The sequence below is a fragment of the Nelumbo nucifera genome, chromosome 5 (genome assembly GCF_055504915.1).
Source record: "Nelumbo nucifera cultivar China Antique chromosome 5, China Antique-T2T, whole genome shotgun sequence".
Taxonomy (NCBI): Eukaryota; Viridiplantae; Streptophyta; class Magnoliopsida; order Proteales; family Nelumbonaceae; genus Nelumbo; species Nelumbo nucifera.
The window spans coordinates 33,707,699-33,723,374 of NC_142653.1; the positions used below are offsets into that span (position 1 = coordinate 33,707,699).

General features: G+C 39.1%; 1 protein-coding gene across 13 annotated transcripts in view; it reads left to right on the forward strand.

Moving 5' to 3' along the window:
- Positions 1 to 4,727, forward strand: part of LOC104599909 (uncharacterized) — a 91,799-nt gene extending 87,072 nt beyond the window's left edge. For 8 of the 13 annotated variants that reach the window (XM_019198249.2, XM_088887911.1, XM_088887909.1 and 5 more), the window contains 4 exons: positions 2,708 to 2,966; positions 3,044 to 3,249; positions 3,419 to 3,469; positions 3,901 to 4,727. In XM_019198249.2, the coding sequence (XP_019053794.2) occupies positions 2,708 to 2,966; positions 3,044 to 3,249; positions 3,419 to 3,469; positions 3,901 to 4,191 (807 nt within the window). In that variant the 3' untranslated portion in view covers positions 4,192 to 4,727. Of the gene's footprint in view, positions 1 to 2,707; positions 2,967 to 3,043; positions 3,250 to 3,418; positions 3,470 to 3,900 lie in introns of those variants that run through there. The other 5 variants (XM_088887910.1, XM_088887914.1, XM_088887916.1 and 2 more) reach the window with 5 other exon arrangements.
- The last annotated feature ends 10,949 nt before the right edge of the window (positions 4,728 to 15,676 follow it).

A 15,676-nucleotide genomic window follows, 5' to 3' on the forward strand; every position in this document is an offset into this window, starting at 1 on the left:
CGTAAATGGTTTCAGCAAGGCGATGTGGAAGACATCATGAATCCGGCTGGTCTCTGACAGTTCCAGTTGGTAGGCCACACTGCCAATCCGTCGTAGAACCTTGAAGGGCTCATAGGACTTAGGGGCCAGTTTCGGAGCAACTATACTGGGACTAGTAATAGCTGCTCGGAGAAGCTGCTGTTGCTGTTGTTGATCATGTTGTTGCTGTTGTTGGTTGTCTGGCTGCTGTGGCTGAGGGTGTTGCTGCTGCTGTGGACCAAGAAGAGTCTGCTGCTGCTGTTGTTGTTCGCGAGACGGCTCCGTCAAGTCTGGTCGGAGGCTGTTTGTGGTTACAGCCCCTTCTGGATTCCTCTCCCTGTTAGAGAAATACGATTCCAGCAAGCGTTGCAGCTTTCGGACATCGTCTTTGACCTCACGAACCTCCCTGCTGGTTTCTACAAGCCTATGCTCCAGTTCGTGGACCCTAGATGATAGCTGCTGCAGATCTCCCATGACGACCGGCTCTGATACCAAGTTGTTATTGGGCCCGCGAATAGGATCTCATCACGGGTCGGTCCACGGGGAAAACCTCCTGTTTTCCCTTGTTGCTCCCTTTTCTTGATGAACCTATCTTGGTGCCCTAATGGTGATTTGTCCAAGAGATCACCAAGTTGTTATGGGCCCGCGAATAGGATCTCGTCACGGGTCGGTCCACGGGGAAAACCTCCTGTTTTCCCTTGTTCCTCCCTTTTCTTGATGAACCTCTCTTGGTGCCCTAATGGTGATTTGTCCAAGAGATCACCTAACTCTCCTTTACTCTCTTTCTTGACTGAATATTCGATATCCTCATTCAATAACGGTGTCTCCTTAAATAGGAGATTACAAGAGTCCTATTCTTAGGGAGTCTCCTTGCTGAATAGGGAGACTTCCAATTCTATCTTGCTAAGGATAAGATAAGCTAATTCTAATCTGTTAATAAGATAAACTAATCCTAATCTGATAACAAGATAAACTAATCCTAATCTGATAATAAGATAAACTAATCCTAATCTGATAACTTACTAACAAGATAAGATAAGAGCAATAGAATAAGATAAGAACAAGCAAGATGATCTAATCTAATCTGGCGGTGGGTCAGGTTCCTGTTGCTGCCGGCGGCGATGGTACGTCTTTCCGAGGAATGCGTCCATAACATTACTCCCCTCTTGGACTACGAGCTTGTCCTCAAGCTCGAACTCCGGATATGTGGCTTGGAACTCTGTCAATGGGATCCATGTGGCTTCGGCCGATGGTAAGCTACACCATTTCACCAAGACTTCAAGAACTCCTTGATTGAAACGAGAGCGGATGACAGCTTTAGGTTGGGGAATCAGTTTGCCATCTTGCAGGGGTGGCAGGGAGGGAACTTGGTCCGGAGGAACACCCGTAAATGGTTTCAGCAAGGCGATGTGGAAGGCATCATGAATCCGGCTGGTCTCTGGCAGTTCCAGCTGGTATGCCAATCCGTCGTAGAACCTTGAAGGGTCCATAGGACTTAGGGGCCAGTTTCGGGGCAACTATACTAGGACTAGTAATAGCTGCTCGGAGAAGCTGCTGTTGCTGTTGTTGATCATGTTGTTGCTTCTGCTGCTGCAGTTGTTGCTGTTGTTGGTTGTCTGGCTGCTGTGGCTGAGGGTGTTGCTGCTGCTGTGGACAAGAAGAGTCTGCTGCTGCTACTGTTGTTCACCGAACGGCTCCGTCAAGTCTGGTCGGAGGCTGTTTGTGGTTACAGCCCCTTCTGGATTCCTCTCCCTGTTAGAGAAATATGATTTCAGCAAGCGTCGCAGCTCCTGGACATCGTCTTTGACCTCACGAACCTCCCTGCTGGTTTCTACGAGCCTATGCTCCAGTTCATGGACCCTGGATGATAGCTGCTGCAGATCTCCCATGACGACCGGCTCTGATACCAAAATGTTATGGGCCCGCGAATAGGATCTCGTCACGGGTCGGTCCACGGGGAAAACCCTCTGTTTTCCCTTGTTCCTCCCTGCTCTTGATGGACCTATCTAGGCGCCCTAATGGTGATTTGTTCAAGAGATCACCTAACTCTCCTTTATTCTCTTTTTTGACTGAATATTCGATATCCTCATTCAATAATGGTGTCTCCTTAAATAGGAGATTACAAGAGTCCTAATCTTAGGGAGTCTCCTTGCTGAATAGGGAGACTTCCAATTCTATCTTGCTAAGGATAAGATAAGCTAATTCTAATATGATAATAAGATAAACTAATCCTAATCTGATAACAAGATAAACTAATCCTAATCTGATAATAAGATAAACTAATCCTAATCTGATAACTTACTAACAAGATAAGATAAGATAAGAGCAATAGAATAAGATAAGAACAAGCAAGATGATCTAATCTAATCTGGCGGTGGGTCAGGTTCTTGTTGCTGCCGGTGGCGATGGTACGTCTTTCCGAGGAATGCGTCCATAACAGCATCTTTCCTTGTTACTTGTTTACTCTGGTATTTACTTTCTATTAGCATCCATGCATTTATCTTATTCTAGTGCTATTTAAACATCATATTGACTTCAGCTCTGTGGCCTAAAGATAACTCCATTTCTCTGGGCTACTTCAATGTTTACATTTATTCTTATTACTTTCTTCATGATGCTTTGCTCCTGATTCATAGTTCAGATATAGGTCAATGGTCTAATTTCTTTTTACCTTTGACCACATAAATAGGGACATCATCTTGATTTACGGCTTGTTCGGAATCAGTGGCTTTTGATTGATCCTGGGGCAGAGTGTCTCATGTCAGAGGTGAATGAAGACAAAACAACTGGAGACTTCAGAGAAATGGGCTCGAGGCTGGCAGAAGAAGTGACATCTTTTCTTAGAAGGAAAATTGATAAAATGTCAAGATCTGGGGGCATAAAAAATATCAAGCTTAGTTTCGTTGGGCATTCCATTGGGAATGTCATTATAAGAACTGCCTTAACAGGTAGCAATCCTTAGCTCGGCGACTGTGGTCTTTATTGCTTGTGTTTATATTAAGCATATACTTTTTATTTGTCTCAGAGACCATGATAGAGCCATATTTGAAATACCTATATACATACATGTCAGTATCCGGACCACACTTAGGGTATCTATACAGCTCAAACTCTTTATTCAACTCTGGACTGTGGCTTCTAAAAAAGCTCAAAGGAACACAGTGTATTCACCAACTTACTTTCAGTGACAACCCAGAACTACAGAAAACTTTCTTCTACAATCTTTGCAAGGTATTGAAACTAGATTACCCTCTGATGCTTTTTCTAAATGTAAAATCTGCTGGACAATGCAATAATATGCATGACCAACTGACCTGACACATGCTTGTTTGGAAAGAAGGGGATAGTTTTTCCCCCATTAGAAACAAGACTCTGAAACAACTTTTCTTTCCTTTTTCAGCAAAAGACATTGAACAACTTCAAGAACATAATCCTTTTATCCTCACCTCAGGTATTCCCTTTCTGTCTTTCATGATTTTCTTTTATAGGTAGGACTTTTGTAAGGAATTATTCTTTTTATTTTTCTATTTTATTTATTATTTATTTTGAGGATTCAATATATCATAGGGTTCTAGATATGAAAATCTAATAAGGCATCTGATTTTTCTTTGGTTGTACCTATGTTTTTCACTTTTCCAGACTGAAAGAAAATTAAAATTTTCATGTAAACATGACAAGTTTTACTCGTTTTGAGGTCGAACGTCGGGTGGTTGGATACTTGAAATGCTTAAAATCTCATTTTCATTTTTTTTTTTTTTTTTTTTTGTTCTTTGTGTGATGGGTCAAAGAAAAACAGATTGTTCTTTATTTGATATTGCTTCTTTTTGGGATGATTGTTTTGGTTCGGCTTTCTCTAATGTTTTCCTTGATTTCATGTCTCAGGATGGCTATGTTCCATATCATTCAGCCAGAATTGAATCGTGCCCTGCATCATCATTGGACTACTCAAAGAAGGGCAAAATCTTCATGGATATGCTAAATAATTGTTTGGATCAGATCAACAGCCCATCCTCTGAGACACGCATTCTCATGCGTTGTGATGTTAGTTTTGGCATCTCTTCCCAAGGAATGAATCTGGACACCTTCATAGGACGTGCTGCACATATTGAATTCTTGGAGTCTGAGATCTTTTCAAGGTTTTTAATGTGGACTTTCCCAGAGATATTTCGTTAGTGGTTGTCAAAGCCCGTTTTGGTATTTCTCTCCATCTGTTAATCCAGACTCTGTTCCAGATCTCTCTTACATGTTTTTCTCAAAGTGAGCTTCAACCAGTGTAGAGGTTAGGGTCTGAATACCTGTGTGTGTGTGTATGCCAGATGACCATTGAAATCATCTCACCTTGGCTTCCAGCAGTCTGTTGATGGATACGGGGCATTCGGGCATTGTAAAATATGATCGGAAGCTTGATTTATCAAAAAAATATGATCGGAAGCTTCATACATTCAAAGGTATTTTGTTTTAATGAGAATCAGAAATGTAATTAGTTGGTGAGTAAGGCAGATTCATTCACTGATTGTATTTATAAAAAAAAAGGAAAATTGCAGATTAGTACCTTAGTACCTTAGTACTTTGGGCGTAATCCCACTTTGGTCTCTGAATTTCAAAATGTGTCAATCCAGAATCTAAACTTTCAAAACATGTCAACTTATTACCTACCATTAACCATCCGTCAGTTAATGATATCATGTCAAATTTAACATTTTTGAAAATGTTAAAATTATCCTTTTAAAATAAAGTACTGTTCATCATTTTCTTCCTCAAGGAAATGAAAGAAGTGTAATGGGATTCCTTCAGAATAGTTTCGTTGGGTTCAGTTTCTTGTTAAAAGCGGAAACCACCAATAATCGTCACTCGCAACAGCCCCAGCGAACTCTGGTCGCATGTTCTCGAAGTCTGGGCAAGTGCGGATGTGGTCGAGTGTGTATCAAATTACGCAAGGTGGCAGGGGGGCATGGAATCTGCATCCTTAGCAGCGGTGGAACAGTCACCAATGTGACACTGCATCACCTTGTAGCATCTGCAGGGAGCGTAGTGACACTGCACGGTTAGTTCGAGATACTTTCACTGTGGGGACAAGTGCTTCCGCCACTGGCTCTGCCTGGTTGCCTAACGATTTTTTTGGCAGGAGGGCAGGGACAGGTTGCTTCAGGTCCAGTGATGCTAGTGGTTGCATCATTTTCAAATGCCATGTTTGAAAGACGGTGCAGGTACAGCCCACAGCATCACAGTCATCAGGGGTTACAGGTGGAATCAGTGGAGGAGCTGGAGCTGCTGCTGTTTTTTCTATAATTTGGGAGTGAACACGTGCAGTGTTACTACGCTCCCTGCAGATGCTACAAGGTGATGCAGTGTCACATTGGTGACTGTTCCACCGCTGCTAAGGATGCAGATTCCATGCCCCCCTGCCACCTTGCGTAATTTGATACACACTCGACCACATCCGCACTTGCCCAGACTTCGAGAACATGCGACCAGAGTTCGCTGGGGCTGTTGCGAGTGACGATTAGTGGAGGAGCTGGAGCTGCTGCTGTTTTTTCTATAATTTGGGAGTGAACACGGTCAACTATTAGTTTTCTGGAGATGCTTTTGGTTGGAGCGGCAATGTTTCAGTGCCTCCATTTTAATGTTAAATCCAATGAGATGGACTTGAGTGTCGATCTCTAGATGGTAAGTAGTTTTGACATTTGACCTCACAAGGGTTGATCGATTTAGGTCTCCGCTTTGAGAACAACAATGAGACCAAGGGACGATGGTACAACTATTTGTGTAATAAAGATCATAACCTGTAAAGAAATAGGCCATTTTCATAATGGGGCGAAGAATAAGTAGCAGCAGTGGAAGAAGACCAAATGAAGTCTTGATGCAAGTATAGAAAACTGTAATCTCACCAAAGGCAGAAAGATATATGAAGCCTATTTAGACAAGCTGGAAGATAAAATCCAGCGTGAGCTTGAAGCAAAGGATTTGCGGACTTTCCAATGCCAGTGAATGCAAATTCATGTACAAATTCTTTTCTTGGGTTTCTGCTCGTTCTGCATGTTTACTGAATACTGGTGCACATTCAGAAGGGCATTTGGATGGTTTATAAAAAAATTACATGACATTCAAAGAGTATTTTTGTCTTTTTGCATTCTAAGTGATTAACGGTACTAAGTTGACACATTTTGAAAGTTTGGATATTGGATTAGCACGTTTTGAAGATTGGGGACTGAAGACTAGGCACAAGGTACAGGGTATTAATTTATAAATTTTCCAAAAAACTCCATAGATCATGGATCTTCTTTTGGCCAAAGTTTCATGGATTCCTTTATCTTTTTTGGGAGGGGGTGTCAAGTTCCATGTTATCAGGCAGGATGACCATTCTCTGGCACTTCAAATGATTTCACGTATAGTATGTAATGGCGTGCAAATGTGCAATAAAAACATGTAAAACTCACCATGACTATTTTTTCGTTTCTCCTAAATTCACTGTCATTCAAAATCAAGACTATGCTCACATTGTTCACACACTCCTTTGCACTTGCGTTGAGAATATCTCCCCATAAAAAAGCATACTAATATGGAAATATTCCCAATGCGCGGCTGTAAAAGGCTGTGACAACGGTTTGAGCACTGAATCCGATCTCTCTCAAGACCCTCTTAGTGATTTACCATCAAATGATATCAAATTTCCCATACCACCCCTCCAAGTGAACTGTTCATGGTCTTCTTCCTCTTAACAACCGAACCGACCAAAGGTGCCTCTCTCTCTCTCTCTCTCTCTCTACAATAATAGGACAGAAATGATTCATTTGAAACCCATGGTAGAGAAGAACCAGCAATAGGAGGTGGGTGTTGTAGCCTTTTTTTTTTGTGAACATCAGTTTCTCACTATTGACATGATTGGAGCTGAGCGGGTTGAGAAGGTGGAGGTCAAACTAAAGAGCCACACCGTCCATGATAAGGAGGGAGATCTGGAGATATTGAAGGGAATGCATTTATGGATGGGAAGACCAGGCTCTACATATAGAAAACAAGGCGATGAAAGAGAGCTTAGAGGAGATGATGAGAACTACAGCTCAGGTGAGAAATCGCTGAGAAAGCAATAATGTTGGAATGAAGAAAATGTCGGCTCGCCATGAATTTGAGCCATGAATGAACAAAAAGAATGGCAATGGAGAGGAGAATGGTTGGAGAGAAATGAAGAAATCTAATGGTGCTCTAGAAAACCATGCAACAACCTATGTAGAGAACTATCAAGGCTGCTTGGCCGTAATTAAGTGTCAATTGGATTTGTTTGAACTCGGTCAACATTTTCTGTTTCATTGTTTTTAACATCTCTTGCTTAAACTTTTCTTTGCTATTCCTATTCTTTTCTAACAAACCTTGTATATAATTACATGTAAGTATGTAGTTATCGAAGTTGATTTAGTTCTGAAGGTGCTTCTAGCAGTAAGCTATGTTTCACGTATTCGTTACATGGTGGTAATTCAGATATCATACCAATAAATTTGCTGACATATTTCTCGTATTTTCTTTTCTTTTCTTCCAAATGTTAGATGAATTGATCACTTGCAAGAAGATCAAATTAAGAAAGCACTGTTTATGGGCACAGTGGGATGTGGTGGTGGTTGTGGTACTCTGTTTTGATTATAAAATGCTGCTTAAAGTTGAACATCAAACAGAGTATCGCTTAAAGTTGAAGATTTATTTTGTCATTTAATTCTGGGGGTTGAGAACACTACTTTTTCTTAATCTGGGATGTGGTGGAACTCATTTGGTCAAGTTTTAGCGCATATACTTCTTATCGGTTATCAAGTGAGATTGTGATTCTTTGGTCAAATTTCCGGGCATATGCATCAATAGCAAATGAAGCAATTCCTTGATCAATTTTGGCGTCTCTTCCTCAGGTTTTGGGGCATCTTCATCTGCTTTCTCCTGCAAAAATGGAGGGCTGGTTTGGAGAAAATGGAGGATTATAGCACATTTCAACGAGATGTATCGGGATTGCGGCTTCTCTGTGTTTTTGTCGCATAATTTATTTTTCACTGCAACTTCTTGAAAACCCTAATCATATTTTTTCTCACCATTCAGGGTACATTGATTGTATAAATTATTTTTCACTACAACTTTTGATTTGGAAAGCTTTAGCAATCATTTTCTAGAACTTACATAGAGTCTATTTACTAAAGTAGACCTCTTACTTGGCCAAATTCACCTTTTGCCCAAAAACTCTTCATAAATTCTAAGAATCTTTAGCTAACTATTCTCCTTCTTTTAGATTGTCTCTGATATAAATGGAACTATCGTCAACAAACCACAAGTGAGAGATTTTTGGGCACTACTTATTAAGTTTAATGCCTGAGATGCTTTTATTAAGTTAAACCTTTTTGAGAGAAGAAGATAATGAGGACAATTCTAGAAGATAGTAAGAAGATCAACCAACATTTGGGGTGCGGAGTGGATTATCATCATGTCTTCAGGAAGGCTAATCAAGCAATAGATTGGATGGCTAAGGAAGCTCCTTCAAATCCTAATGTTAAGCTCTTCCCCTCCCCCGGATCCTTGTGTAGCTCCTCTTTAGTTCCACCAAAAAAAAAAGAAAAGAAATAGGTTCAAAATCAATATATAAACCTACTTAAGGATATTTATGAAGAGGTAACAACCAATGTTAGAACACCAATGGGAGAGACTTCAAGTGTTCAGTTATAGTAAATTTTCACAAAGGTTCAACATTTGGCCTTTATCTATTTGTACTAATCATAGATAAATTGATTAAACATATTTAGGAAGAAGTTTCATAGTAAATGTTCATGGATGATACTGTTTTAATTGATAAAATTAATGAAGGATTAAATGCAAAATTAAGCTTATGGACAAATGCCATGCAGGTTTTAATATAAGTAGGACTAAAATAGAATACATGACATATAAATTTAGTAATAATAGAAGTGTAAATAAGGATGTATGGGATTGGAGATCAAGGGATAACTCAATGTGACCATTTTTCGATACCTTGGTTCAACAAAGGGAGAGATATTGAGGAGGATGTCACCCAAAGAATTAGAGCAAACTGGGTAAAATGGAGGGGTGCATTTAGACCTATTCATGGGCCAGGCTCAAGCTTAGCTTTTGTCAAAATTCTAATGGGCCTGGCCCGAAGCCCGAACCCAAGACAGTGTAAAATTAGGCCTGAAGCATGGCTCGTGAACAGGTCTAGGTGCATCTGACGTTTATGTGATAGGAGAATACCACTTAGATTAAAAGAAAAAATTTATAAAATAGTTGTAAAACTAACCATGTTATATGGAGCAGAGTGTTGTTAAGAAATAACGCATTAAAAAAATGAGTGTAATAAAAATGCAAATGCTAAGATGGATGAGTGGAAAAACTAGAAATGATAAAATTAAGAATAAAGTCATCTTTAAAAACTTAGAAATAGCTCCAATAAGTAATAAAATGTGAAAATATACTAAAATGGTTTAATCATGTGCATAGAAGACCGCCAACAACTCCAATTAGAAGAAGTGATTTGCTACAAGTAGAAGGAGCTTGAAAATTTAGGGGTAGAGCAAAAAGAACATAGGTAGAAGTAGTAAAAAATTATTTAAGCTCTAATAATTTAACAATGGATATCACTTTAAACAGAGTGAATTGATAAAATAGGATTCATGTAACCCCATATAATTGGGATAAGTTATGGATCATGAATGCATTGCCAATTCCTCTACCTCATACTCAAATCCCATTTGAGCCATACTTTATCAATGAAGGACCACTTCAATATTATAGGTTTTCATTGTATTGACACTCGAAAAATTACCCTTCCCTCTTGATATTTTCCTGTGGTGCAATAGTTCACGAGTTTTTAGGCTATGTTGGTTTGAAGGAAAAGGTAGGAAAGGCAGGAAACCTGTACAAGATTTGTAAAGGTTTCCCTACTTTTTTCCTTCAAACTAAACACAGCTTTAAGTCCTTGTATTGTCAATCAGGACATTAAGTTGGTTCATTTGCAGTTATTGAAGCTCCATTTGAATATTTGCAATATTATTCTGGATTTTCCCGAACTTCTTGTCTAAAGCTTTCTTAAGGCTCAGTTTGAAAAGAGTATAAATACAAATATGTACAATATAAATACATACAAAATATAAGGTTTTGCATTCTACAAATTTGTATTTGTACCATTTATGTAGAGTACAAATACAAATATATAGAGTACAAAACTATATATTTTATATGTATTTGTATTGTACATATTTATATTTATACTCCTTCCAAACTGAGTCTAAGGATCGAATCTTAGAAGCCAGCTTGTACATGCATGTTTGTTCATTTTTCTATCAACATGACATCTATTTTTCTTCAATGCTGACATTCCTTCAGCAAAGGCCTTAGGCCTCCACTTCTTAATCGGGCTTGTGCCCAAAGGTAGACAAGAGCGGAGTTCTCAGAGGCCCCTCTCGGGCCATTCACTATTTTACAAATGCTTTCACTGTTCCTCAAAAAGTCCTATAAATTTCTTATTTGACCATGAAAGAATATAGACGCACATTGCAAAACTTTATATATTGAATTTTTAAACCTTGTATTTGTATTATACATGTTTATATTTGCAGTCTTTTTAAATTGGAGGGAGTATAAATGCAAATATGTAGAATGCAAAACCTTATATTTTGTATGTATTTATACCATACATATTTGTATTTGTACTCTTTCCAAACTGAGCCTTAGGCTCGTAAGTTTCAATTTCTAATGCAAAGTCATACATATTGGGCATTCAAGTTGCATAATAAAAACTATTTGGGAGTCAATGAACATTAAAGCAAAATAAGATGGCCATCCTATGGATTTCTGCTAATGTTTTCTTTGCAAAGGTTGAGAATATGGGTTTGAGCAGTTGAGCTTATGATTAGTATGAGAATTGGCCCAATTGGCCATGGTATCATATTCATGAACATTCAGCATCCACAAATTAAAAACCCAATCGAACCAGCCCCGGCTTGGGTTCAAACCAATTTTCAATACTCATTGACCCACCTCCATCAATGGACAAAAATTCCCGTTACCAAACATTAAAACCACTTTGAAATTAATTTAATGCAATTTATTAATTATTTAGCTACTTTATGAATTCTTTAATTACTTTATTATCTATCCTGTTCAGATGTTATACCAAACAGCCTTCTTTCGAATGATTCAACAAAAAAAAAAAAAGTTATACCAAACAGCCAGCTGATTCAGCTTTGTCGAACGCCCCCTTTTGCTCTTGTTCAAAGTTTCTATCCATCTTTCATTCCAGTGTGGGATCGTGAGGTGGTTGCTTCACTGCAATCGGGGAGCTGAGACGTTAAATTGTGGGTGTTTGGTATCGTGGTGATGATGCCATTGAGGGTGAAAAACAGCTCCGACAGCCACTGGAGAGAAAAAAGAAACATCTATTTGATGTTTCAGCTGATTCTGATTGCAAAGAGACGTGGCCGTTGTAACTTCCAACGATCTAATCAAATATGTTTTGTTTGTGTTTTACTTAAAAAACACAGACGTGGCGCTGATATGAACCCCAAATAGAATTGCAACACCTCTTTACCAAACACCATTGCTGGATTTTTCTGGCTTACAAGTTACAGTCTGAATTAATGTTTGGTTTTTGAGACGCAAAATAGGAAGAAGACGTATGTGACCCATGATTCGATACGACCATACAAGGTTGAATACAGATGTCTAGGAATTCAGATAGATTTGCTGCGAACAGAAAACCAGCTGCATAGGTGTATGTGTTTTACTTAAAAAACACATGAGAAATCTGATAGATAGGCAACACAACGTTTGGTGGACACCATTCTGATTGTCAGTTTTAAGGTCAATTCAGCCATGAAATACGAAAACATTGCACGGAGTGGTGCTGCCAGAAGACACGAGAGCTAAGGTTGATTCTAATGGGACCATTCCAAGCAATCACGATATCTAAACCTTTCAATATTGGCAAACCAGTCAGTCAGCCAGGAAATTTCCTTCCTTCCCCAAGTGTACGAGTGAAGGAGACTTACTCCAGATGAGACTGGAGATTGGACTGGTCTTACTGTATCAGAAACCATCTCCATCTTCCATGGCAATAATGAAATGTTTACATTGGACCTACTGTCGCAGATGATTTTGTTGGCATATTTATTATTAGCTTGGCAGCATATGTTGTGATAAAAGTGCTTTTGACGTTTATACATGAAAAGCAAGCATACAAAAGTGCTTCCATTGCTTTCACCAGCTTAGTTGCTCTTCATTCCTAGTTGTTGGATAATGGATTTGTCATGGTTCTAAATTCTTATATGTTTGATATTCGTTAGAGTACTCTCAGAGTCACCATTCCTGTTTAATATGCAAAATAAATTTGCTTGTTTTCCATTGACATTGAATATTCTTTCGTTACTCCTTCAAGTTCAAAGAGTTGGTCAACAACTCTGCATCCAACCTTTGTTGCATTACTTATACCACATGATTTTCTTGAGAATTCATCTTTATGATTTGCATTCAGATTGATTAGTAATTGGGATCGCTAAGCGGAAGTTGCTTTTCTATCTAATAGATATGCCGAGACAACTGGGTTTGATCTGTAGTACCCAGTTATCAAGCCAGAATTGTGTTTGATTTCCACGGCTAATAGACCATGTAATACTTAAAACCAGGTCATTCCTTGCTCTTCACAATTCCTTTCCATCCCCATGTATTGTCCTTTTAAGGACACATCGAAAAAACTATGATTTCGTAGAAATTTCCGACCAAGTACTAGTTACCATATACTTATAGGTCAACCCAGATTTTAGTTCTGTGTGTTTAAGAGCTTTCCATCTTAACTTGTTGATGGTTGCCGTATTTATGTCATGGGTCGATCTTGGTCCAATCCGCCCTTGTCCGTAGGTTGCATGATAATTTGCAGATTTTAGTGTTTTAGACATGGGATAGCGACCCACCATTTAACTTGAATGGCCACATAACTTGCCATTTGGCTTTAACTCAGAGGACAGGATATAGCAAGCAACCCACCATTAAATGGACCCCTTTGTTGATGGAGATCTTCAGCTAGAGCAACATCAGCTTTTTGTTTATGTAGACACTCTTTTAGATGGGACCCGCCCAGATGATAGTATGCAACAGGTGGCAAGTTATGGAGACCCAAAGGTCTGAGAATTGAGATGGTGTATGGTGAAATTACAAATCAATTGGAGACCCATTGTTGATGGAGATCTTCAGCTAGAGCAACATCAGCTTTTTGATGATGGTATGCAACAGGTGGCAAGTTATGGAGACCCAAAGGTCTGAGAATTGAGATGGTGTATGGTGAAATTACAAATTAATTGGCAAAGAAAACTCCCATTTGAAGGGGCGATTTAAAATTGCCTGACTAAAATTCTGTTTCCATGGTGTCTGATAAATTCTTGAATGTCCTTGAAATGTCAAAATGTGAGATTGATGATTCAGTGTAATAAAGAAACAGGTTCTGTCAATAGTCTTTTGTCTACATACTTGAGCCATATTCCAGAAACAGATCCGTCCATGCTAGTCCGGCCAAAGTGCCAAGGTGGTGCTTGTGCACTTTTTTTCTAATTTCCCCTTTCTTTTGAAAGATTGATGCTAGCCAGCAGACCGGCCTTTTAAGCTTGAGGACCAGATTTCCTTTACCCAAACACTGTTCTGTCCTTTCAGTGAAATCTGGGAAAATGAAAATCCTGAAACAAATGTCGCATTCCAATTACGTCGGTGGCAAGAAGAGGATAGAACCCAATAGGGATGGAGGAGACCTCTGACCTCTACTTGGGCTTTTGTTGCATTCACAAATAATGCCATTTATTCTTTGTCCAATAAATAACAATATCCGTAGCCACTTTCTCGGATGGTCCTCCCTCTCTCATCTAATCTAAATAATCGTGTACTCTCTTTTACTCTTTCTCATCTCAGGCCAACTTCCACGGTTCCACAATATATATCCATATTCAATCCAAGAGATAAACTGTAGAGTTCCAATTAAGAACCAACACAATCCATGAAAAGCTTAAAGCAATTGAAAGAAAAGAAAAGTTCAGTTGGCTTTTCTCTTAGCTGTTCACAGAATTGAACGAGTGGGTATCAGTGGATGGTTGAGACTTGAGAGATTTGAGAGGTTGGTGTTATCCAACCGCAGGTCCGGCACATGAGTTATGAATAGATGGGATGTCCGTCGAGTATGGTCTCTTGTCTTTTCAAAATGAATTGATTGACGTTTGCATTTTATATATATATTTTTAATATTGATTCAGATTGGGTAGAGCTACTCCCAGCAAATTAGGCCAAACAGGCCCCGGATAGAAGAGCAAAACAAGACGTCCAACAAACTGAAACCATGATATAATGGTCCACCTCTTATTATCACAATCTTTCGGTTGGATACCAACCAAGAGGTTAAGGGGTGTAGGATTGGAATCTGCTCAAGCAATTTACCCAACCGACATGAATCCGATGGTCAGAATTCAGCAAGGGACACTTCACGTGCAGTGTATAGTGTCTACTGTTTACTTCCATCACTGGTCATGTGTAAATATTAGAGCAAAAACACGAGTTGGAGCTGGAGGTGGGACTGAGATCTGAGGCTGACTAGAAGCTGCGCTTGCACCAGCTTTAGCTAATAAATTGAGGTACAAGAATGAGAAGGCAATGCAAACTTGACACATCTGAGAAAGCCAGCCTCGTTTTGCAGCAAAATGGGTCAGTAAAGCTGTTATCTGGCTGTCATCTCTACCTCCTCTGACCTGTCCAAGTAATCGGGACATTGGTTGCTCTGAAGCTTGTAAAATCATCTATAGTGGCAATGACTATGAGGGAACAGGTAACAAGGTTGTAGCCTCTAGTAGATCCATATCCTTGGGGTATTTGGAAACAAATAATTCTTTTACCATTCGCAAATGGCTTCCATAATCTCATTGTAACAGCCGTTGCTAGATAGCTATGTTTTTACCAGTCAGCAGTTTTTTATTGAAACAAAGCATATTTTGATTTGATGTTTCTTTCCATTTCAAAACAGTTACAGATTGGCTTATCAACATGTGAATAAGAATGAATTGGAATATCATTTTAGGAGCTTTAACATTAAGAGCTAGACCTACTGCAATCAATGGTTTAGGAATTAAGCATAGCATCTCCAAAATTTCATGTACTCATGGAGTACAAGTTGAACTTCACATGGATTATAACTGTGGCAATCAACGCCCCATGGTTGTCTTGTTCAGATGAGACTTTTGAATGATGGGATTGATCGGGAGGAGATGGGAAATTTTGGAGTTCATTTTTTTCTTTTGGAAGAATGGAGGGTTACTATCCCCATTCTCTTGTTCTTGCTCCATTATCTTACCATCACAACAGATCTCTTATCTCATATTGAGACCTGAGGCTCAGTTTGGGAAGAGTACAAATACAAAAATGTACAGAGCAAATACAAGATTTACAAATACCGTTTACAAGGTTTTGCACTTAACGTATTTGTATTTGCATTCTTCCCAAACTGAACCTGAAGAACTTACAGTACCCCTCTAATTATTTACTTGCTGCATTAATGAAAACAGACTACTATGATAATTCAACATGTAGACCATAATCTCTCCTTGTGCTCTCAAATGAATTTTGAATCAATTCTGCTTGAACTTCAACAAATTCA